The sequence below is a fragment of the Pseudonaja textilis genome, chromosome 1, assembly GCF_049901715.1.
Source record: "Pseudonaja textilis isolate UNSWEBS1 chromosome 1, rPseTex1.2, whole genome shotgun sequence".
Taxonomy (NCBI): Eukaryota; Metazoa; Chordata; class Lepidosauria; order Squamata; family Elapidae; genus Pseudonaja; species Pseudonaja textilis.
In genome coordinates this window covers 209,601,791-209,621,681 of record NC_141990.1, presented here as the reverse complement: position 1 = coordinate 209,621,681, position 19,891 = coordinate 209,601,791, and the positions used below count along the sequence as shown (strand labels likewise).

The following is a 19,891-nucleotide window of genomic DNA, read 5'->3' as shown; positions in this document are numbered from 1 at the left end:
GTTCATTATTTGCCTGGATTGTGCCCAAGAAAGGTCTGCCACCTTCTTAAGCAAAAGCGTCAGGAGCTGCTGAGAAAATCCTGACAGCTATTTGGGGGATTTGAAAAAAAGATATTATTAAAGACTCTGTTAAGTACCAGAATGGATAAAATTGGAACAGAATAAATCAATTGGAAGATTGTGAGAAATCACTGGATCTTCATATCTTCACATTGGATCTTCACATTTATAAGTGATTTACTAAAAGTAGTTAAGACTTTTCAGAATAAAATAGTGCCTTTCAAATCTCATTCTTGTTGGACTAATCTAGGTGACATGAGGTTCATGAAGGAAGCCAAAAAAATCAACTATGCTGGAAGAAGATAGATAATGGGAGTGCCAGGTTCTTCTTTTTGTAAAAGAAGTTCTTCAGATCTGCCATAATGAACATTTCCACCTGCCCTACTCTACGTGGTAATCAGATAAGTGGATAAAATGCCTTGTTATGTTTTTCTATTATTCTACTGAGGAAATACAACACCGAAAAATGTTACAGCAAGAAATATTGCTTGAGGGAAGAATCTTCAATAGTTCATTGGTTTTCCCAACACATTTGTTCTGAAATTATCAAAGGGGATTCAGAAATCATTCATTATTAGGTGGAACCCAAAAAATATCTCATTACTTTAAGCTCTGGTAGAAGTATGTGGGTTTCCTTTATCCTCCCCTTTCTACTCCTTTGTTATTATTTGTATTCAGGCTATAATATTTCTTTATTTTGAAGGCTTAATTATAATTTTTATTGACTTTTCTGTGAATGTATTTACAGGCAAGGCAAGACAAGATTTTAACAGTGGCTTGGGTCTCTTAATTCAAGGACATCTTTCCAACAATAGCATACTCTGCTCAGACTGAATTTAGACAATGTCAGTTTTCTGATAATAACAGATTTATAATTGATGTTCTTGGTTTTCTTCAAAATAGATAAGAATCAGCAACTGTAGATCAGTTGAACACAGAGAAAACCTTGACAATTTATTTTGGGTTTCTGCAAAGCTCTATTGATTGATATAATGCGTTCAGCTAAGAGATATTAATGGTGTACTTTCTTTTTCTTTAAATTTATGTTGAGGTACACTCAACAATTTTCTCTACCTCCTTTTCTCTTTAATTTGGTTTAGTGCTCCTTGTCTACATAAGAAAATTCTAAAAATATCACTGTAATTAGAGATGATCATGAGGCAGACATAAAAGACACTGATGATGTTACCTAGTGGGGTAATGAAACTTCTGCAGCCATGCTCAGAGTGCACTAAGGATTTCAGACATAAAAGATTATATTAGAGGTTTCATGCATAAATTACCAAATGTTTTCTCTTATGCCATTAGTATGTGAGACTGAAATCCAATCTAGTTATTCAATAAACTGGAGTAAATTGGAATTGATGCTACTTGATCACAGTAATAATTTGGAAAAGTAAAGAATTAAGTTATGTTCTCAATACATTACCCTGAAAATGAATTTTGAGGAACCCCTTTCAAGTGATAAGTTTGATAAGTTTAAACTATTCTCTGTTTTGATGGAAATAAAAGTCTAAATTTAGATTTTAGACTGAGTTAGTCTCAGTTAGTCTACTTTTAGTCTTAGTTGTCTAAAATTCCAGAGTATTTGGGTAAGATAAATGCAGTTAATATGAATATAACTCCATGGTTGATTTAGAGTCTGACAGATTTCCTCATAATTATTTCATAACATTATTTTAAACAAATGTACAAAATATTGAATACAGAAATATTTTCATTGCAGAAAATAAGATTACCAGTTAAGGATTTAACTTTTATGCTTCCATACTTATCATGAGGCATTGATCTTAGCTTTGCTAACTGTCTGAACTGAAAAACTTTAAAATTCAGCTCTTCTTGGGGTTTCTTTTGAGGTTTATAATTTGACCCCACTGAAGTCTTGGCAAATACTGGGATTCCTATTTGTGCGGGGATGAGTCTTCATAGTTGTAATTAATTAAAGATTAAGTCACAGATGTAAATTTGACTCATATATCTATGGGAAGCTTATATGCTAAGATAACTATAAATTAAAAAATAGCATATAAATCTACTTTAGGTAAGTGTGGCTTTTTTGTGATAAAACTATTTCGGATCTACTGTTTGATTGACTTCAGAGTATTCATCTTCAATATTTGTTATTAGGCTTATTTGAATCCAATCAGAATTTCTGCTTTTAAAGTTTCACAACATTTAGAAAGAATTATCAGCAGTTCTGAATGAAATATCTGTACCTTTTGAGACAGTCATTTTATTTCAATTTGAAATGTTGAGATAATAAAATAATGACCATTAGAATAATGTGCTTGAATGGCCTATTCTGCTAATTCAGTGGAAGACTGAAATTAATTTTCTATTTTTTTAAAAAAAAAGTTTTAAAGAAAAAAACCCCACCCCTGGTTGCAATAAACCTTCTATGGGAAATGTAATTTTAGATTTGAAATGTTAATTTACCTGACTTGGTCTTATTCCATTATTATTGTATTTAAAGCAGACTCAAATAGTTATATGTTCAAGAAGCATGTGTCCTTATCTAAACTGTTGGGCAAATTTGGAATCTATTAATATTGCTATTCAGCTAAAATATTATACTTGACACAAAAATATTGCAAAAATAAAACTATATATGCTTGTGGTCATGACTTTTGAAAAAAATGATGAGATATTTTTTTTGTTTAAAACAGTCTCAAGATTTTTCTTAAAATTTCCCACATTTTATTACTATGCTTATAAATTTTGTCATTGTGCTGCTCTTTTAATCATGTGTATATTTTAACTTTACTAGTTTCTGTTTTAAAAATTTAATTTATATTATTCTGAAATATGGGTAATTGGTGGGTTAATAAATATTGGATTTTGAGACAGTTTCATGTTGATTCCCAGGAAAGTTTGTGAGCAAATCTAAATGCACATACCCTCATATTTGGAGGTATATAAATTATATAATATAAACTATATTTCACAAGCAGTATAATCTAGAAGAGGGCTGTCAAACTTTCAGCCATGGGTTGGATGCGTCACACGCTGGCCACACCCATGCCTGATTTAGCAAAGGGGAAAAAGTCCCAATACATCATGTGATGCCACCATGACATTCTGAGTTTGACACCCCTGATCAGCATCTCTTTTGATTTATAAAGAAAAATGAACTTTTCACCTTAGCAAAAATATGTGTATGCAATTTACTATTTCGGGCAAGTAATTTTCAAAATAAAAAAGATGATATGTTTATGCATTAAGAATATTACTTTAAAAATAGCATGTATGCTTTAAATCTAGGTGTTGCAATGCATGGCAAAAATGGGTAAATATACATTTTGAAAAACCCTGAAAATTGCATGAATCAGACTTTTGAAGTGAATCCAGCCCTGGAAAAAATATTAAGCAGTGGAACTTTAAACTATTAGAATTGCCCCACTTATACATACCCCAAAGATCTCCAAAATTAAATAAATATAGCACTTGATCTCAGTTTTGTTTTGATAGCCAAAGTTCCCTGGTTTGTTTATTTCATGGAATCATTTTAAGGGTGTAATTTACCTTGATAAATACATGGATGCACCACAGGATTTTCATCTAAATGAAATAAAATTAAACAAATAAATTAAATAAAAATAATTTATCAGATGCTTTCTTGAAACTACATGGAGACAAATCATTTCCAACTTATTCAGCTGAGTTTAAATCATTCTTGTAACAGACTCAATGAACAGTGAGGCATGAAAGAAAATCTGACAGATAGCTATGCAATACGCTACCACTGAAGTTCAAAATGAAATCCCAACCAGTATGAAGAAAGTGGGGGGGAAAAACAGGTTTACAAAATAGCTCAGCAAAGTATTACTCTATGGCATTACATTGTTAATAAAATTTCTTTATCTGAAACTATAATTTAATATTCATGTATCTAATTTACAAGTGACAAAGTAACGTACTCTAAAATCAGAGGGTAACCAGCAAAATACTGCAAACAATACGAGAAAAAGCACAACCAAAACATTTCTTAGTAACTCAAAATATGCAACTTTTAACTGGGGAATTATTTTAGTTGTTGATGTCAATTGACACATAGGTGTAATTATAGCCTGAAAAAAATTATTACAGTGGACATCGCTTTTTGTTGTTATTACTGTTGTGGAAGGAGACTTGTGTATATATATATAAAGTCCAGGCATATACTACTGCAGTTTTGCTTACTAATTTAGTTGGTATAAATGCTTGACATTTATAATTAAAGTCTACTCATCTGATTTGTTTTTCGGTCAACTAAAATGCATTTTCCCCCAATATTTTGATGCTTAACAGTGAAAAAATGCACTCAATCTAAAATTACAGTTGAATGTTAGACTGAAGGTTCCTTCTCCAAATATTAGCGGCCTATGAAAGTGTGCATTATCCTGAAATCAAAAAGTTATGTGCATACTAAATAAAACAGAGCAACTACATACTGAACAAACAGTGAATTGTAACAAAATCAACATGCACTAACTCTACTCTTATGCAAAATTAATATCTTTCAGAAAACTGCATCCAACCTTTGGCCTTCCGCAAAGGTATAAATTTTGTTCCTTCATCACACATGGATTTGTGTTTTCAAATCCCAGTTTTTTTAGCCCATTGTCACAAAATGTGCTGCTCCGCTGCTATAAACTTTGGCTGCCCTCAGGCTCCAAAGAATCTGTTTTTTACAGTCAGCAATCCTCAAACAAGTCATATCCTTCATTTCTTATTCATCATCTTCTACTTCCTGTGGTAAAATGGGTGTTTCTTCCTTTAAACAAGCACTAAAAAAGTTGAGAATTGTGCTATAAAGGTGATATTTGCTCTTCTCTGATGTAATGTAATGACCTTCATCTGGATAGATCTAGGATAGGAAAAGTAGAAATAAATAGATTTTAAAAAACCAGTTGACAAGTTTTCAAATTCATTTGTATCAACATAAAATTAATGCCTCAGACAATTATTGTGGTTTCATTGAAAACATCTAAATTTCAAAACTGAAGTATATTTATTTTATCATTTAAACCAGGGGTTTAATCTTCCCAAGGGGCTATGTGAGAAATGGGACTATTATGAAGGGCCAAACCAATGTATTGATGTCCTCAAACTCATCTCATGTCCTCTTCAGCTGCTCCAGGTAAGGTATGAGTGCTTTGTAGATGCAGAAAATGATTTCTCTCCTCACCTTTCCATGGCCATTAGTCAAATGAAGGAGCATATGGTGACTGTGCAGAACCGGACCCAGCTTAGCTTCTTCTCCCACCCCCATAGCACCCTTACGCTTGATTTCTAAATTCCAATTGATCTCATATGAATTGGACAGGGATAGTCAAAGGGTTGGATGTGGCCTGGGGCCTGTAATATGCCCAGGTCTGATTTAAACCATCATTTTACAGCCTGCACAAAACACTTCTAGTATTTTATTTTTTAAATGTTTTTGTTTAAAATGGCATTCCTTATTTAAATTTTCAAGATTTAAGGGAAATATATTGTAATCCATGAAAAAATATCATTGTGCCTCTAAATATTAAAAGCAGGATGCCAAATAATTACAATTTTCAAACAGCAATGGGTCTCCAGCTCAAAAACAATTTAATTTCAGGAAACTCTGATTTTTACCAAATCTGTGTACAATTCTACTGCTGGATCTGTGGCAAATGTAGAGGTTTTTCAGGCAATAGACTACTACTATACATTGCTTTCACTGTTCGGTTTAACATTTCTGCCTCTATTTACTACATCTATCATCATAAGCAGAAGTCCATTAGTACAATAGATATTTCTCATTATATTCTGTTCATGTCTCAGATTTGTCTTGGAAAATATTTTGATGAAAAATATATAGAATGCTATGAAGGCAAATATTTCAAGTTTTAAAAGTATGGTATAAGATTATTTCAGTGTTAATTGTGGCAAAAACTGGTAAAAACTAAATATTATACATTTTATAATTTATATTCTGGTCTTACTATTGCTTAAATTATTGATTTTTTTTCTTTCTCTGTTATTGGGTCTAATTTGAGTAAAATAATTCTCAAAGATATTTAAATTATAGTTAGGAATATATAGTCACACATCCAGGCTTTCTAGACAAAGATGTATTTTAAATACATGCAAGAAAGAGCATAAGAAATATTCTAAACCTAAAAAGATGCATAAGTTATGACATTCCTAAATATTACATACCTGCATAGTATAATTCACTCCGGCTTTTATTAGATGTTTAATTAATTCTGCTGAGTGCTGAAAATGGACTTTAGCTGTGAGACAACAACATCCAAGTGTTAGTGAAAGGCATTATTAATATCAAACAGTTTCTGCAAATTAGCTCAACATTGTCAAGATGTTAGTGAAAATGTTTTTCTGTTTGTTAAGTATAATATCATACTCTTTCCTAGAAATTTTACAGTTTTTATTTTATAAGAAAAGTACAGCAGAGGGACTATAAGTACTGTACGTCTCATCCTCATTTACATTGTGTATCTCTTTGGGGAGTTTAGTTGACTGTGAAAAACTCAGTTGATGGATTTGTGAGGTACTTTAAACAATCTTCAGTGCAATCCTGTCCATATCTGTTGTGAATGAAAACCTTCTGAATTCAACAGGACTTATTCCCAGGTATGTACTGTATTTATATGGCATGCCTATTCAAACTGCAAGTAAGATAGCTGTACTTCAACCATATTGCTATTGTGTGTATAAAACATTCTGAAGAATATTGTATAAGAGGTATTATGTCTCAAATATTGGCAAGGTTCAAAACATTTTTGAATGTGTAAGTGCTGGCATATGCAGTTATAACAAAGATAAGTTGGTTCTGAATTCTGAAGTATAACCTAATTTTTAAACTAACTTTTCCTTTTTTTATACCGTTTTCAGTTTTTCTACCACCTTCTGAAATGTTATTTTGGAAACATTGTAAACAGGTATTTTACAATGATACAGAGAGTAATGATCCAGTCTTTTGACTTGTCTGGATGGTGTCAAATGACTTGGGCCACATATGCCTTTATTTTTAATATTTGTATTGTCATGTGGACCTGAACATTACTAGCTGTCTAGGGCTGCATGCAGCCCAGGTGTCACAGATTGGACATGCCTGATATAGAGGAAGGCAGAAACTGCATTTAATAGCCCACTTCAGATAAATTGATTTTATTTTTCTTTAAGTGTATATTTTTAAATATGATTTTGATCAAATGAACTTTGGTTTGATTAATACATTCCCAAGTTTAATTAATACATTCTCAGAACTGTCTAGTTTTGTTTGAAGAGGTTTTTAGCTACTTGTTAGAAGCATACAGAAACAGAAAATGCAAAATTGCAAAATTGTCACACAGGAACGAATAAGAGGCAATACACCTACACCAATTATTTTAATTCCTTTACATCTAATTGATCACAGAAAGGAGAAGTCTTGGTGGTTGGAAGCAAGGTGGGGATGAATCTTCAAGTCTGACCAAGAAGGACAACAGAAGAGTTTGAGCAGGATAAGATCTCAGTCTTTACACATGCAGAAATATCAAACATTTTCCTGGGCCCGTTTTCCCCTACTGCCTCATTATCTTCTCTCATCTCCAAAACACAAGCTGGTGATGCTGTTGCCGAAAAAATGGGGATTAAAAAACTGTCCCTTTTACTTTTCATGGGGTGACAAGGTTCTTTGATTCCTGAAGTTAGTTGTAATAATGGAAAGTGCCTATTGTTATAATCCACAGTTTTGCTTAACATTTAATCTGAATGTCAGGTAATATATTTTAATAAAACTGAAATACTTCTTGTATGCTGAAAGTTCAGAGACAGCTACAGCTGAATGGTAAAGAAAGCGTGTATTTAGCATGAAAAATGATGAATTTAGAAAATTAAGAATCAAAGCCTCTCTCCCTCCCTTCCTTCCTTCATCTTTAATTTGTAATTTCCAATTTCGCTCTTAGGGAAGTAGTTTAAGAAACTAAAATATTCTTGTGAAAATTTTCTTGGTAAAATGCACCGGATATATTTTTATTATCTATCCTCTATGGTATTAGGGGAAAAATATTGTGAATTTTTGTTTTGTTTCATAACTATGGGCTTCTATAAATGAAAAAAACTCTGGATAGGCTGCTATTTTCTACAATGATTCAACGTTTTCCAAATGTATTGTGCACTTTTCAACTCTCCTGCCTGGAATGCCTAAGCACCTGTTTACTTTAGGCAGTGCTGCCTGGTAAAGCAGCCACATTGGCCACAAAGAAAAAATATGTAACCTAGTATGCAGAAATGTAGAAAAGCTCACTTCAAAGATACAGCCAGGTAGCCTCATCAAATGCCCAGGAAGAGTCTTACTCATTTGTATATTATTTATATTTCTTACACTAAGCATTAAACTTCATCCATTTCACATACTGCATTTCTATTGCAATCTCCCCTAATGTAAGAAGAAAGAATGCCTGAAGCATTGAATACAGAGAAAACATATAGAAGTGGGAGATAATGATCCTTTGATGACTCCCTCCCATAGAATCCCCGTGTCAGATATGAAAAGCTCAATCTTTCCACAGCTCTGTGAAGCAGGCCTGTAATGGGCATACAAGCTGCAAAAGATAATGAAGATGAATACAAAGGTAGGCAGCCCAAAGGAAAAGAGCAAAGAGAAGAAATAGTGACATAGAGGTGCGGTGCAAAGATTTATTTTGCAAACAGACTCACAGGGCTGAATGGAAGCCATGAAAAAAGACATAGCCTATCTTAATTAAGAAATTTCAGTAATCTAGCTATAAATGTATGAAGAAGGTCAAATTGGTACTTACAAATTTGTTCTACCTTACACAATTTGCCAGTGGCAGAACAGAAATAATTTAAGTGATGATTAAATGTATTATTAATTCATGTTGCTTTCCAACAAAGGCTCTCTGCATTTCACAAAGTTTAAACAAATTGGTTAAACAAGAGTAGTGTCACCTGTTTGGGCAGGAAAGTATCAATGAAATCTCACAAAGGATCTCTAAGGGTAGACAAAACCAATTATTATAAAGCTCCCATATGCTCACAAATGTGCTTCATGCTTATCCTTCCCTGAACTTCTGCAGAAGACAAACAGCATCTAGGAAAGTGCTTTTGTGTAAATACTCACTATCCGCTGTCCCATGGGTGATTAATAAATTTCCTTCCTTAAAGCCATGAATATTGTGAAATACGCTGGATGCCTTTTGGAAAGGAGAAAACAGGTACATCTTGTTATTGATTTGCATTTCAAATACCTCCAGCACCCCATCCAGAACCATAGTATCTCTTACTCACTTGGTAAGCATTTTCTTCCTTAGATGGATTGCCCAGGTATCTTTCTGAAAAGGCAGATGCTGTACATAGGAAATAGGAAAACTTAATAACTAATAAATTACTTTTGGATGAGCGTATTAACATGGTATGGCCAATAATATTTAAGTTTTGCTATGGAACCCAGTGGAGATGCAGACTATCCTCAGAAGAAAACAAAATCTCCTGGCTCATCATCCAACATGATCTCATTTGAAGCCTTCTGAATGACATCCATCCCATCAGCAGGCAAAGCGGGAAGCAATATGCAGACATTTTGATTACTTCTGTTTCTGAGGGTTCTGTTATGGGGCAGCCATCGCTATGTGATATGGAAAAGTGGAAAAGCACTAAGGGCAGACACACACACACCGTTTTAAATGCAGATTTATTTATATATACTAAATCTGATTGTGCTGCTTTTTTTTTTAAAGCAGGCACCTTCTGAGCGAACTGCCTGCATCCCTAATATTATATAATGTCTCAGCTGCAGTAAAGGAAGGGAAAACGAGCTACCTGTGGAATAAACTGAATGATACAACCCACTTACCATACAGCCGCATGTCTGTAATTGGTGCAATCACAGCTCCACACTTGAAAAGCTTTTCGTTGGACTTCAGAATCATTGATGCAAGGTAACCTCCATAACCCTAGGAAACAACTGATATGAGTTATAATGTGCTCATTATTGCCCTGATGAGACTATTCTTTCTTATCCATGTCCCCACTTTTATATTTATTTCTATGATTTGTCTTATGCTTCTGTAGGCATAAATCAAGTTTTTTTTTTTTCAAAATATGACAGAGGATGCTTTGCTTCAGCATACAGTTTGAAGAAGGTCCAATAATATATCCCGTATTTTACTGAAATGCTTGTACGCCATTATTAAACATACACAAGATGAATTACTGTACCTCTTTAATCATATTCATTCATGTAGAGTACTACAAAGCTGATGTTAATCAATCATGTTTGTTTATCTTGTGCAATCAGAAGTGGCCATACAGCTCTGAGTTTAATTCTAAAACTTTGTACCAGTGAGCAAAATAAATTCTTTCCTTCAGCAGTCTACTGGGCAGGAAGGAAGAAACCCAGAAAGTGGAAATGAAAAAAAAAATCAATTGAAAAAGTATTGACCTCACTTTTGTTTTGCTCCTTCGCAGTATTAATATATCACCACAGATATGAGAGTGCTACTGATTCAATAATCACATGCCTCTTGTTTTTGATTCAGAGAACTATGATGCTATTGGGTTGCTAATGGATATTCAGAGCAGGATGAGCTTAATGCAGCCTAGGACAATCAATTTAACAAGGGGAAGAAACATTTTGTGTGTGACTCGGAACACTTCAGACTGAGAGAAGGTTGCAGCTCAAACACATGTGGGAATGCTCCTCTGTTTGTTAAAATCATACTTGTAGAAAATGAGCATATACTTAAAAACTATAGATCAGGAGTGTAAAACTGGTGCATCAGGTGCAAGCCACACCAGAGGTGCTATTCAGCAGGTTCTGACAAGTTCTGGAGAACTGGGAGAGGAAATTTTGAGTAGTTTGGAGAACCGGCAAATTCCACTTCTGACTGGAGATTTTACAGTATTCTTTCCCTGCCATGCCCACCATGTCACGCCCACAGAACCAGTAGTAAAAAAATTTGAATCCCACCACTGGGCCACATCCATCCCAGCTCTGCAAAGGGAAAACATCTTGAAACATCATGTGATGGCAATGTGACATGGCAAGTTTGACACCTGTGTTATAGATCCTTTTTACTTACTTACACCATTCTCAGACAAATAATACAATTATCTATATTGGTGTAAACACAGAAAGTTCCAAGATTGCTATAAATAAATGTTTCTGAACAGTCAGTGGGATTTCAAGAAGGTAAATCATTAGTTTTTCATTAACAAATCAGTTATGATAATCAGATATATAAATATAAAATAAACATCAAGTCTGCCAACTCTAGTATCTGTCTAAAAATATAAAATGTATTTTCTTTTCTTTAAATAATTAATGTTTTGTAAAATACTGAACACTTTATATTTTATATATTAATTCACAGCAGAATATTTTATATAATGTATACTTTCATGTCTTGTAGATTTTCAACTACAGATGTTCAGTTAAATATAAGCATGGAACAGATTTAATATTTTTATATTTACAATAAATTTATTAATATGAATACATTATAAAAAATTATAAATGACATTTTAAAATTGATATGGCTATTCCAGAAGTAGGTTTTTCAAAAAACAGATGTCATCTTTTTTCTTCTTCCATTCTTGCTAAAAAGAATAATAGTTTCTAACAGTAATTGTGCAAGATGGAATTGGAGAACTGTTTTTATTTGTTTATTTATTCATTTAAATTTATATTCTGCTCATCTCACTGAAAAAGTAATTCTCCCTTCCTCACTCTAAGTTACTCAAATAAATATTCAATTCAATTAAATTCGGTTAAATATTTAGTGTATTTTAGAGCAGCGATTAGCAAATGAGAAAAATGTATTAAATTACTATGAACATCTATGATTCTAAATATTTTATTTAGGTCACATACAGAGTCATGGCCAACTGTTTAAAAAGATTATTTCTACTGATACATTAAAGACAGCTGCAATACATGTCTATGTATTGCAGGGAAGATGAGCCTTCATCTTCCCTGATGAAGAGTTTTGAACAAAAGCTTGTATTTTGTTTTGTATCATGTTGATCTTAGAAAAGTACTACTTTCCTATGGATTTTGGAATTTTCCCAAGGAACAGCAATGATTCTTAGTGTTGAATATATACTGTAAAGAATATATTCAATACTAAGGTATTTCTTAATTGAAATTGTCACACATTTGGAAATGTACTCCAAACCATTGATAATAACTGAAAGTTACTGCTGAATATTGGAATTAATATATTTTTTTTAAACTGAATGGTATTACCTCCTTTGTGTCTGGGTTGGGCAGAGGAGCTGACAACAGGTGGGAGGTGAAGAAGGAACAAGAACAGGGTTGCATTCATTATATGAGTTGTAAATAAGAAGGACATAAAGAGTAGATAAATTAAAATTTTTCTCCCTCTTATGACTGAAAGAAGCAAACATCAGCATCTGAAAACTTGGTGGTGAAGGTTGAGAAACTGAGATACATTGACATGGCAGTAAAAAATATTTTTGCTACAGGTGAAACCATTTGTCTGGGTCATCTATTTCTGCCAGAGGCAACAGAATACAACAAATGAGAGACTAACTAAGGATATCATGCACAGATGGTAGAAAAAGGGGGTTACTTAGAGCACATTGGACTGTAAGTGACTATGCATGTAAAATATGAATTTAATAGGACATTTAATAGCCAGCTACTGCTACATTTTTCCAAGCCATTAATTTGGTACAAGAATATCAAAGCAAATGTAATTGCACAAATCTTCTGTATTGGGGCTATAAAAGTGTGGTTCTGGGTGCACACAAGTACACATAGAAGCCCTGTGGGAGCCCTTAAGCACCTCAATCCTAACAATAGTTTGTGGAGGTTAGCTGAACCTGGGAAAAGGTGCAGCAGTGTTAAAGTAACCCTGAGAAGTGCTGCCTGGGCAGTATACAGTCCAAATTGCATTTGCCCTTTGAATCTACGCTGGGAACCAGGAGTTATATATTGTGGCTTCTGTTTGTTTTTAATACTTGTAAGCATTGTCAGCAAAATTTGGCTGAAATATTTTGTTTGTATTCACTTATTTATGATATATCTGGCTGTATGACATGCATATGAATCTGGGTAGAAATCATAGCCTAAGGACACAATAAAATATAAAACAACACAAAACAAAGCCTACAAGGAATTATCAGTTTAAATGGCAATTGAATCTGGAAACTACTGTTGTTAATGAATGGTTGTAGCCCAATGATTACCTGTAATAGACATGGGGCGGGAAACCCCATGGGAAACACACAACTTAACTCCACTGTATCCACCATTAAAGGGAGCCTTCTCAACCCATTTAGGCCTGGGGACACAACCAATTTTTCAGAGATTGCTTGGAGGTAGGCAAGTTGAGGAAAGTTTAGTACAGGTTTCTGGACAGCTACCACAATAGTGATGTTCATTTCAATAGTGCTATTTAACTGATAGGATCAAGAAGATGCAAACACCATAGGAAACTAAACCCTATGCCATGTAGGCCTTTATAGGTTATAACCAGCATTTTGAATTGCATCAGAAGCCAACTAGAAACTAATACAATTTCATAGCAGAGGTATTACATGGGTCTAATGAGGCTTGCCTATCATTGCTCATGCTGCTGTATTCACACAAGTTGCAAGTAAGGTAATGTTACCCTATTCAGAGCTGAATGGAAAATCCCCAGAATTGGGAGGACCAAATATCTAAAGCCATCTGGTCTTTGCGGGGGCTAAGTTACATATTAATATGGAAAGTAGTGTTGAATGGCATTAATCAAGGTTTGCTCTTGGCTTTGTACGGTTGGTAAGAGATACCAACTTACAGTACATTGTCAAGATGGAATGGGATTTTGAAAGTTGAGAAGAATAGATAGAAACTAGAATGAAACATATAAAATGAAAATTTCTATATAAGAAAAAAAGAATCAAGAGTATAAGTTTAGGATTGAGGGGACTATACTAAAGAGAAATTCATGTAAAATGATTTATATATGTTGGTGAATCTTAGCTCGAATGAAACCTTCCAGACAAAACAAAACACTAAGTCAATTCTAGGTTTCACCAAGAGTAGCAGTACAATATTGTTATCAAAAGAAGTTGTGATTTCTTTCTAATCTGCCTTAGGAAGGTCACAACTAAAACGCTGCATGCAGTTCAGGGCATTACATTTTAAGAATGACACTGACAAACTGGACCATGTTCAAAGTGGAACAATCAGCAGGGTAAAGGGCTTAAAGGGAATTAAAAGAAAACAAAGAAGAAAGGCCTGGAGAAAAAGCCTGCAAGAAGACATGATAGTAATCTTTAAATATGTACCAAGTAGGACAGAATTATTCAGAGCAATTTCAAAAGACAATAGAAGAAACAATTTAATAAATTACAAAGAAACAGAGTGGAACATCTGGAAAATTTGTACATGCTACAAACTACTCAATACTAGAACCAATGGTGGGATTCAATTTTTTTTTACTACTGGTTCTGTGGGCATGGCTTGGTGGGCGTGGCAGGGAAAGGATCTCCAGTCAGAGGTGATATTTGCCGGTTCTCCGAACTGCTCAAAATTTCTGCTACAGGTTCTCCAGAACTGGTCAGAACCTGCTGAATACCACCTCTGACTAAAACAGATGGACTTGGGAGATGATACTCTTTAATTTTGACTGTACTTTTCTGGATTTGTTTCAGTCTGATTCATTTAATGATACTCACTAACAGGGTCATTCATAAACCTAGTCTTTTTCACAAATCTGAAATTTTGCATGATATTTATTTTGACTGTATTTTCTTGTTCAGTCTAGGCAATTCATTCTTCTTTCAAGATTTGCCAGATGAAATTCAATTCTGACATGACTGGATTCAATGACCCCAAATTTCGCATCACAAGTATAAACTTTTCACATCCTTGATCTTACAATAAATGATCTTTTCTTCCCATAACTTATCTCTTAAATACTTTATAAACAAATCCATTAACCATAGTCATTTTAGTTGTGGTGTCAGCAAAAGTTCATTAAGGGTTACCAGATATAATATGATATTTATTTTAACCTTGATCAAATAAACTAACTTCAATTTTCTTCCTTTTATTTATAACAATGTTGATCTTTAGTCTGTCAAAATAATGTCCTAGAATCTGATTTCTTTTCTTTCTTTTTCGTCCCTTCTCTTGAGACTGTTTAAAGCTTTAGTTATTTTTTTTATATAAGTCCAACATAGAAAAATGATCCAGGCTACTATCTGGTTGTTTGTATAACCCTTTTAATTATTAAAACTTAAGTCAGTTTCATTTCTTTGTCCAGTTTAGCATCTTTTCCATTGTAATTCTTGTATTCATTGTATCTTTTTAAAATCCACTTTGAATGCTGTCTTTCAGATAAACCTTGCTCCTCTTCCACTTCATCTTTTAGACACTGTCTATCCATAGAGGCAGATATCATTGTTGACATTGTTAACATTACTTTCTGATTCAATTTTTTCAAAAAATATCATTCAATATTTCCAGTTTTGGAATATTTTGCACCGTTATATAACTGTTAGTCAAATTTATGTGTTCTCTTCTTAAAATTGAAATAATTAGTTTCTTTTAATGTTTTTTTTTAAATCAAAACAAAATCATTTTCCCATGGAAAAGATTCTTTATAATTAATTCCAAAATCTTAAATTCAAAAATTTCAAAAATTTAAGTTTTAATCAACCTTTGCTGTTTATTATTTTTTAAAAGGTTTGTATGTTAAAATGTTCTTTCATTAAGGGCTAAAGGCAGACTTACACCTTCAGATTTGTTGATCCAAAGATTTCTAAAAGCTGAAAAGGAGATAATAAGCAATTTATGAATGTGATTAGAAAAGGAAGTACGTAAACATAGTGTCTTTTTAAAGACACCAATCATGGTTTGAGCAAGATCACTATTTCCTTGTTTCTCAATCTCAAAACATACTGGAAACCACTATCTTGCAAGCTTCTCATGAGCAGCACTTATGGATAATCCAATATCCTCTTTTTATCTGGAAAGTTTCAAAGAGATTATTGTGTTCGTTGGCTCCACTTTTTTGAAGAGCTGTGTTCAGTCTGTCACTTTTTCTTTCAGAAACTCCTTTACTTTCTAAAAACAGTTTTATTCAGAATCTGACCTTTACAGCACACAGCAACAACATAAAGACACTTTTAAAGTACACCATGGTTACTAGTCAAAAAATCTGCTAAGATAGCCAAAAGCAAAATAACACTTTCCATCTCTGTCTCGTATTTATTTCTTGATATTTTGAACCAGGATTCTCAAGTAGATTTTGTGCCAAATTCACATGAGCAGACTAAATTAATCCAAATAATCAGACTCATTTAAGAAAACTTGAATGTAAAAGCAGAGTATCACCAAAATTATTTTTCCTACAATTAGTTGAAGCTAATTAAATAACTAAATGGTAAAAGCTTCAAAAATGTATAGCATTCTATTGACAGGTTGCAACATCTTATTCATTTAATAAAATTACCTTGCCAAAGATGCTCAGTCTGTTACCATCAATAAATGATTGCTTCAGCAAATATCTGTAATAGAGAAGGTAACATTACCCCAAAACAACAACAACAACCCCATGCTTGAGCAAAGTTTTTTCTGTATGTAAAGAATATATGTGCTTGTCTATTTGTTTGTCTTCTGCTTATCCACCTACTTCTCTACCTGGTGCACTGGAGTATAAATTCCTTCTTGATTGAATTAGACTGCTAAATTGTCACTATCTTCAAAACTGTGAATTCCATCATATAAGACATTAATCAGATATGGTGTAAATAGCTATTTTGACCCTAGGTAATTGCAATAGCTATCCCAGCATGGGATTCGATTAAAAATATAATAAAACTATAAAATATTGCAGTACACTGGCTGCGTTTATATGTTTTATTAAGATAAAACTAAGCAGTATAAATAGCATGCACTGTTTGAATCTGGTTAGGACCTCCCTGTAGCAAACACAAAGCAGCTTTTTTGATCTTAGTATTCTCCTGGTGCTTTCAACACTCCAATCCCTTAGGAGAAAGAACAAGATTACTTGGGAAATTAATCCTACTTTTTTTTTTTTAACACTGCAAATGGTACACTCCCTCCACAACAACTGAGGGCAGGAAGTTACTTTAAAGATCAAACCTGCTAAATGCTTTGTCCTCAAAGCAATGTCTTGGAATTAAGAAGGTGTAGTAAAGGACTACTTAATATAAGGCTGGCTATGATAAATCCATAAATTAAGTCTGACAAGAAGATGAAGAGAGTTCCTTTAGTGCGGAAATGTTTAACCCAGGGGTGGGATTCAAATTTTTTAACAACCGGTTCTGTGAGCGTGGTTTAGTTGGTGGGCATGGCTTGGTGGTCATGTGACTGGGTGGACATGGCTTGGTGGTCATGTTATTGGCTGGGCATGGCCAACTCAATATTATCGAGGCATGCATCGAGGCATAGCCTCTCATGACTGTGGGGATGCTGCAACAGTCGTAAGTATGAAAAACAGTCATAAGTCACTTTTCAGTGCCATTGTAACTTTGAATGGTCACTCCATACAAGCAAAGTACCAGCAAAGGAGGGGGGAAAAACTCCAGAGAAGTTCCTGAGACAGGAAGTCTAGTCCTGCTAAGAATGTAATAAGGGTTAACTGAGAGACAGTTTCTGTAAGCAACACCAGAATGTTTCCTTCCTGCCTTCCTTACAGGATTAGGCCAGTAATTTCTTCTAACAACCGGTTCTCTGAACTGCTTAGAATATTAACATCCGGTTCCAGCGAATAGGTGCAAACTGGTAGAATCCCACCCCTGGTTTAACCCCTGTTTTTAAATCACATGCAATTATTCAATTCATCCATATATCTATAGGTTGAAAACAGGACCAGATCTAATATACATATTTTTTAAAAAATTACAACATTTCTGAAAGGACAGCAATCACAACTAACAATAAATCATTTTAAGGCACTAAAATAGATTTAGTTTTGTTGCAGCAGGACCAACATCATATGTTTGATAATAGATCATCTATTCATTATATCTATGGGATTTAGAAGTAGTTTATTGTATTTCAATTATATACAATATCTGGAATGGATTCCATATCATGCAATACTTTTCTAGCAAAAATGTCAATTAGTGACTACAGACTGGTTAGACCAGGGGTGTCAAACTGGATTTCATCAAGGGCTGAATCAGCCTCGTAATTCTCCTCGGCGGGCTGACTGGGAGGGGGAGATGGGACGGATGTCCTCCTGCAGCACTTTGCCAGCCAAACCAGGACATGAGGTTCCCATGCGCAGCACCCCACCCAATTTTTGGCCTGGACAGCTTTTTGCAGCATCCTGCCAGCCAAAATGGGGCATGGGAGGCCACACATGGCCCCCACACCCAGTTTTCACTAGTGCCAAGGGCTGGTCCCTCGCTATTTACAGGCTGGCCTCATAGACCAGATTTAAGCACCCTGCAGGCCAGATCCAGCCTTGAGTTTGACAACCCTGAGTTAGACTAAACCTAAAAGCAGATTTGATGGTTTATTGAACTTTATTCCTCTGAAATAGTGCAGAAATTCCATTAACCCAATACGGTACAGATATAAAACACAATGCTTTTCTATCTGTGATATCAAAAGAAAGAATTTTTAAAAATGGATTAAAATTTTGCACATACGTACTCTACGGCTGCTATCTGGTCCTTCACTTCCACTGATCCTAGTGAATGGTGAACCTCTTGCAAAATCTTGAGTCCTTGAAATCCACTCCCTCTTCCATCAAACTGAGCTATGATGACATTATCAGAGTTGACAAGCACAGAATCCCAGTCAATGTGAAACTTATCTGTAACCAACTGACTGCCTGGAACTTCATCACTGTACATACCAAAATACCAGAGACAAAAAAAAATTGTCACGCATGTTCAAATTAATAATTTTTGTAGTCTAATTTATAGAGAAAGCATTAGATAATCCTTCTAAAATACTATTTATTTCATAGCATCACATTAACCACTGCTTACCCCTTATGGGAACAGTGAAGAAAAAAGTTTTTAAACTATACATAAATAAACGGTTGAGTTTAACATGGCATTAACTAATCTTATAGCTTTTTTTGTTTTGTTTTGTCTTTGGTGCTTTGAACAAAGCTCACAAGACTTGAGTCAAAGACCAAGGAATTTAATTTTCAAGCAAACATGGCTTTACCTACCTTATAGTAGAAAGGGAATTAATAATTAAAAATGGAATAAATTTGGATTGGATAAAAATAAAAAAAATGGAAATAACATCCAGGGAAGATTCATATTTGGGGAATATTGGGGGAAAATAAAATAGATAGAAATCTTAATGAAGTTAATTAATGCCTCAGGATCCAATCTGGGTCAGACCCTGGAGCCAGAGGTGGTGACTGACCCATATTATCCTGGGGCACGTACATTCACCTTCATTCTTAATTAATACCATTTATGTTTCAAGTAAGCTACCCTTTGAACACTCATATTTTGTTTTATACAAGACATCAATGGAGAAGCAAGCAAAATAAAAAAATATCTGCTCATAATCCACTTAAGACGGCATGCTGATTAGTAAAACAATTGTGTATGTTCTCAGAATTACTGCACATGTGATGTAAAATCAGCATTTGGCTACGTATGAATGATGTGTGTAGTTCCCTTGCTGGATTCTCATATCTCATACATGTGCATGATATATGCATAATCATTGCATAACATCTTCTGTACAAGATTCAGAAGATACATTTAACTAACGATAAAGATATGCAACACATCTTCAAGATGCAGACATGTAGGTTAGATGATAAGCAATATTTTATCCGGCAAATATCTAGTGTAATAACTGATAAAGAGATGTTATTCTATTGAACTGACTTCTGCT

The 19,891-nt window shown here is 34.0% G+C and overlaps 1 protein-coding gene across 1 annotated transcript in view; it reads right to left on the bottom strand.

Annotated features, from left to right (window-relative positions):
• Window positions 1-3,646: 3,646 nt before the first annotated feature.
• DPP10 (dipeptidyl peptidase like 10) overlaps window positions 3,647-19,891 on the bottom strand; it is a 232,463-nt gene continuing 216,218 nt past the window's right edge. Inside the window, exons 20-26 of the mRNA XM_087920347.1 lie at window positions 18,677-18,871; window positions 16,503-16,557; window positions 9,887-9,986; window positions 9,322-9,380; window positions 9,155-9,227; window positions 6,229-6,302; window positions 3,647-4,906 (exon numbers count right to left, since the gene is read on the bottom strand). Of these exons, the coding sequence (XP_087776473.1) occupies window positions 4,769-4,906; window positions 6,229-6,302; window positions 9,155-9,227; window positions 9,322-9,380; window positions 9,887-9,986; window positions 16,503-16,557; window positions 18,677-18,871 (694 nt within the window). The 3' untranslated portion in view covers window positions 3,647-4,768. The remainder of the gene's footprint in view (window positions 4,907-6,228; window positions 6,303-9,154; window positions 9,228-9,321; window positions 9,381-9,886; window positions 9,987-16,502; window positions 16,558-18,676; window positions 18,872-19,891) is intronic.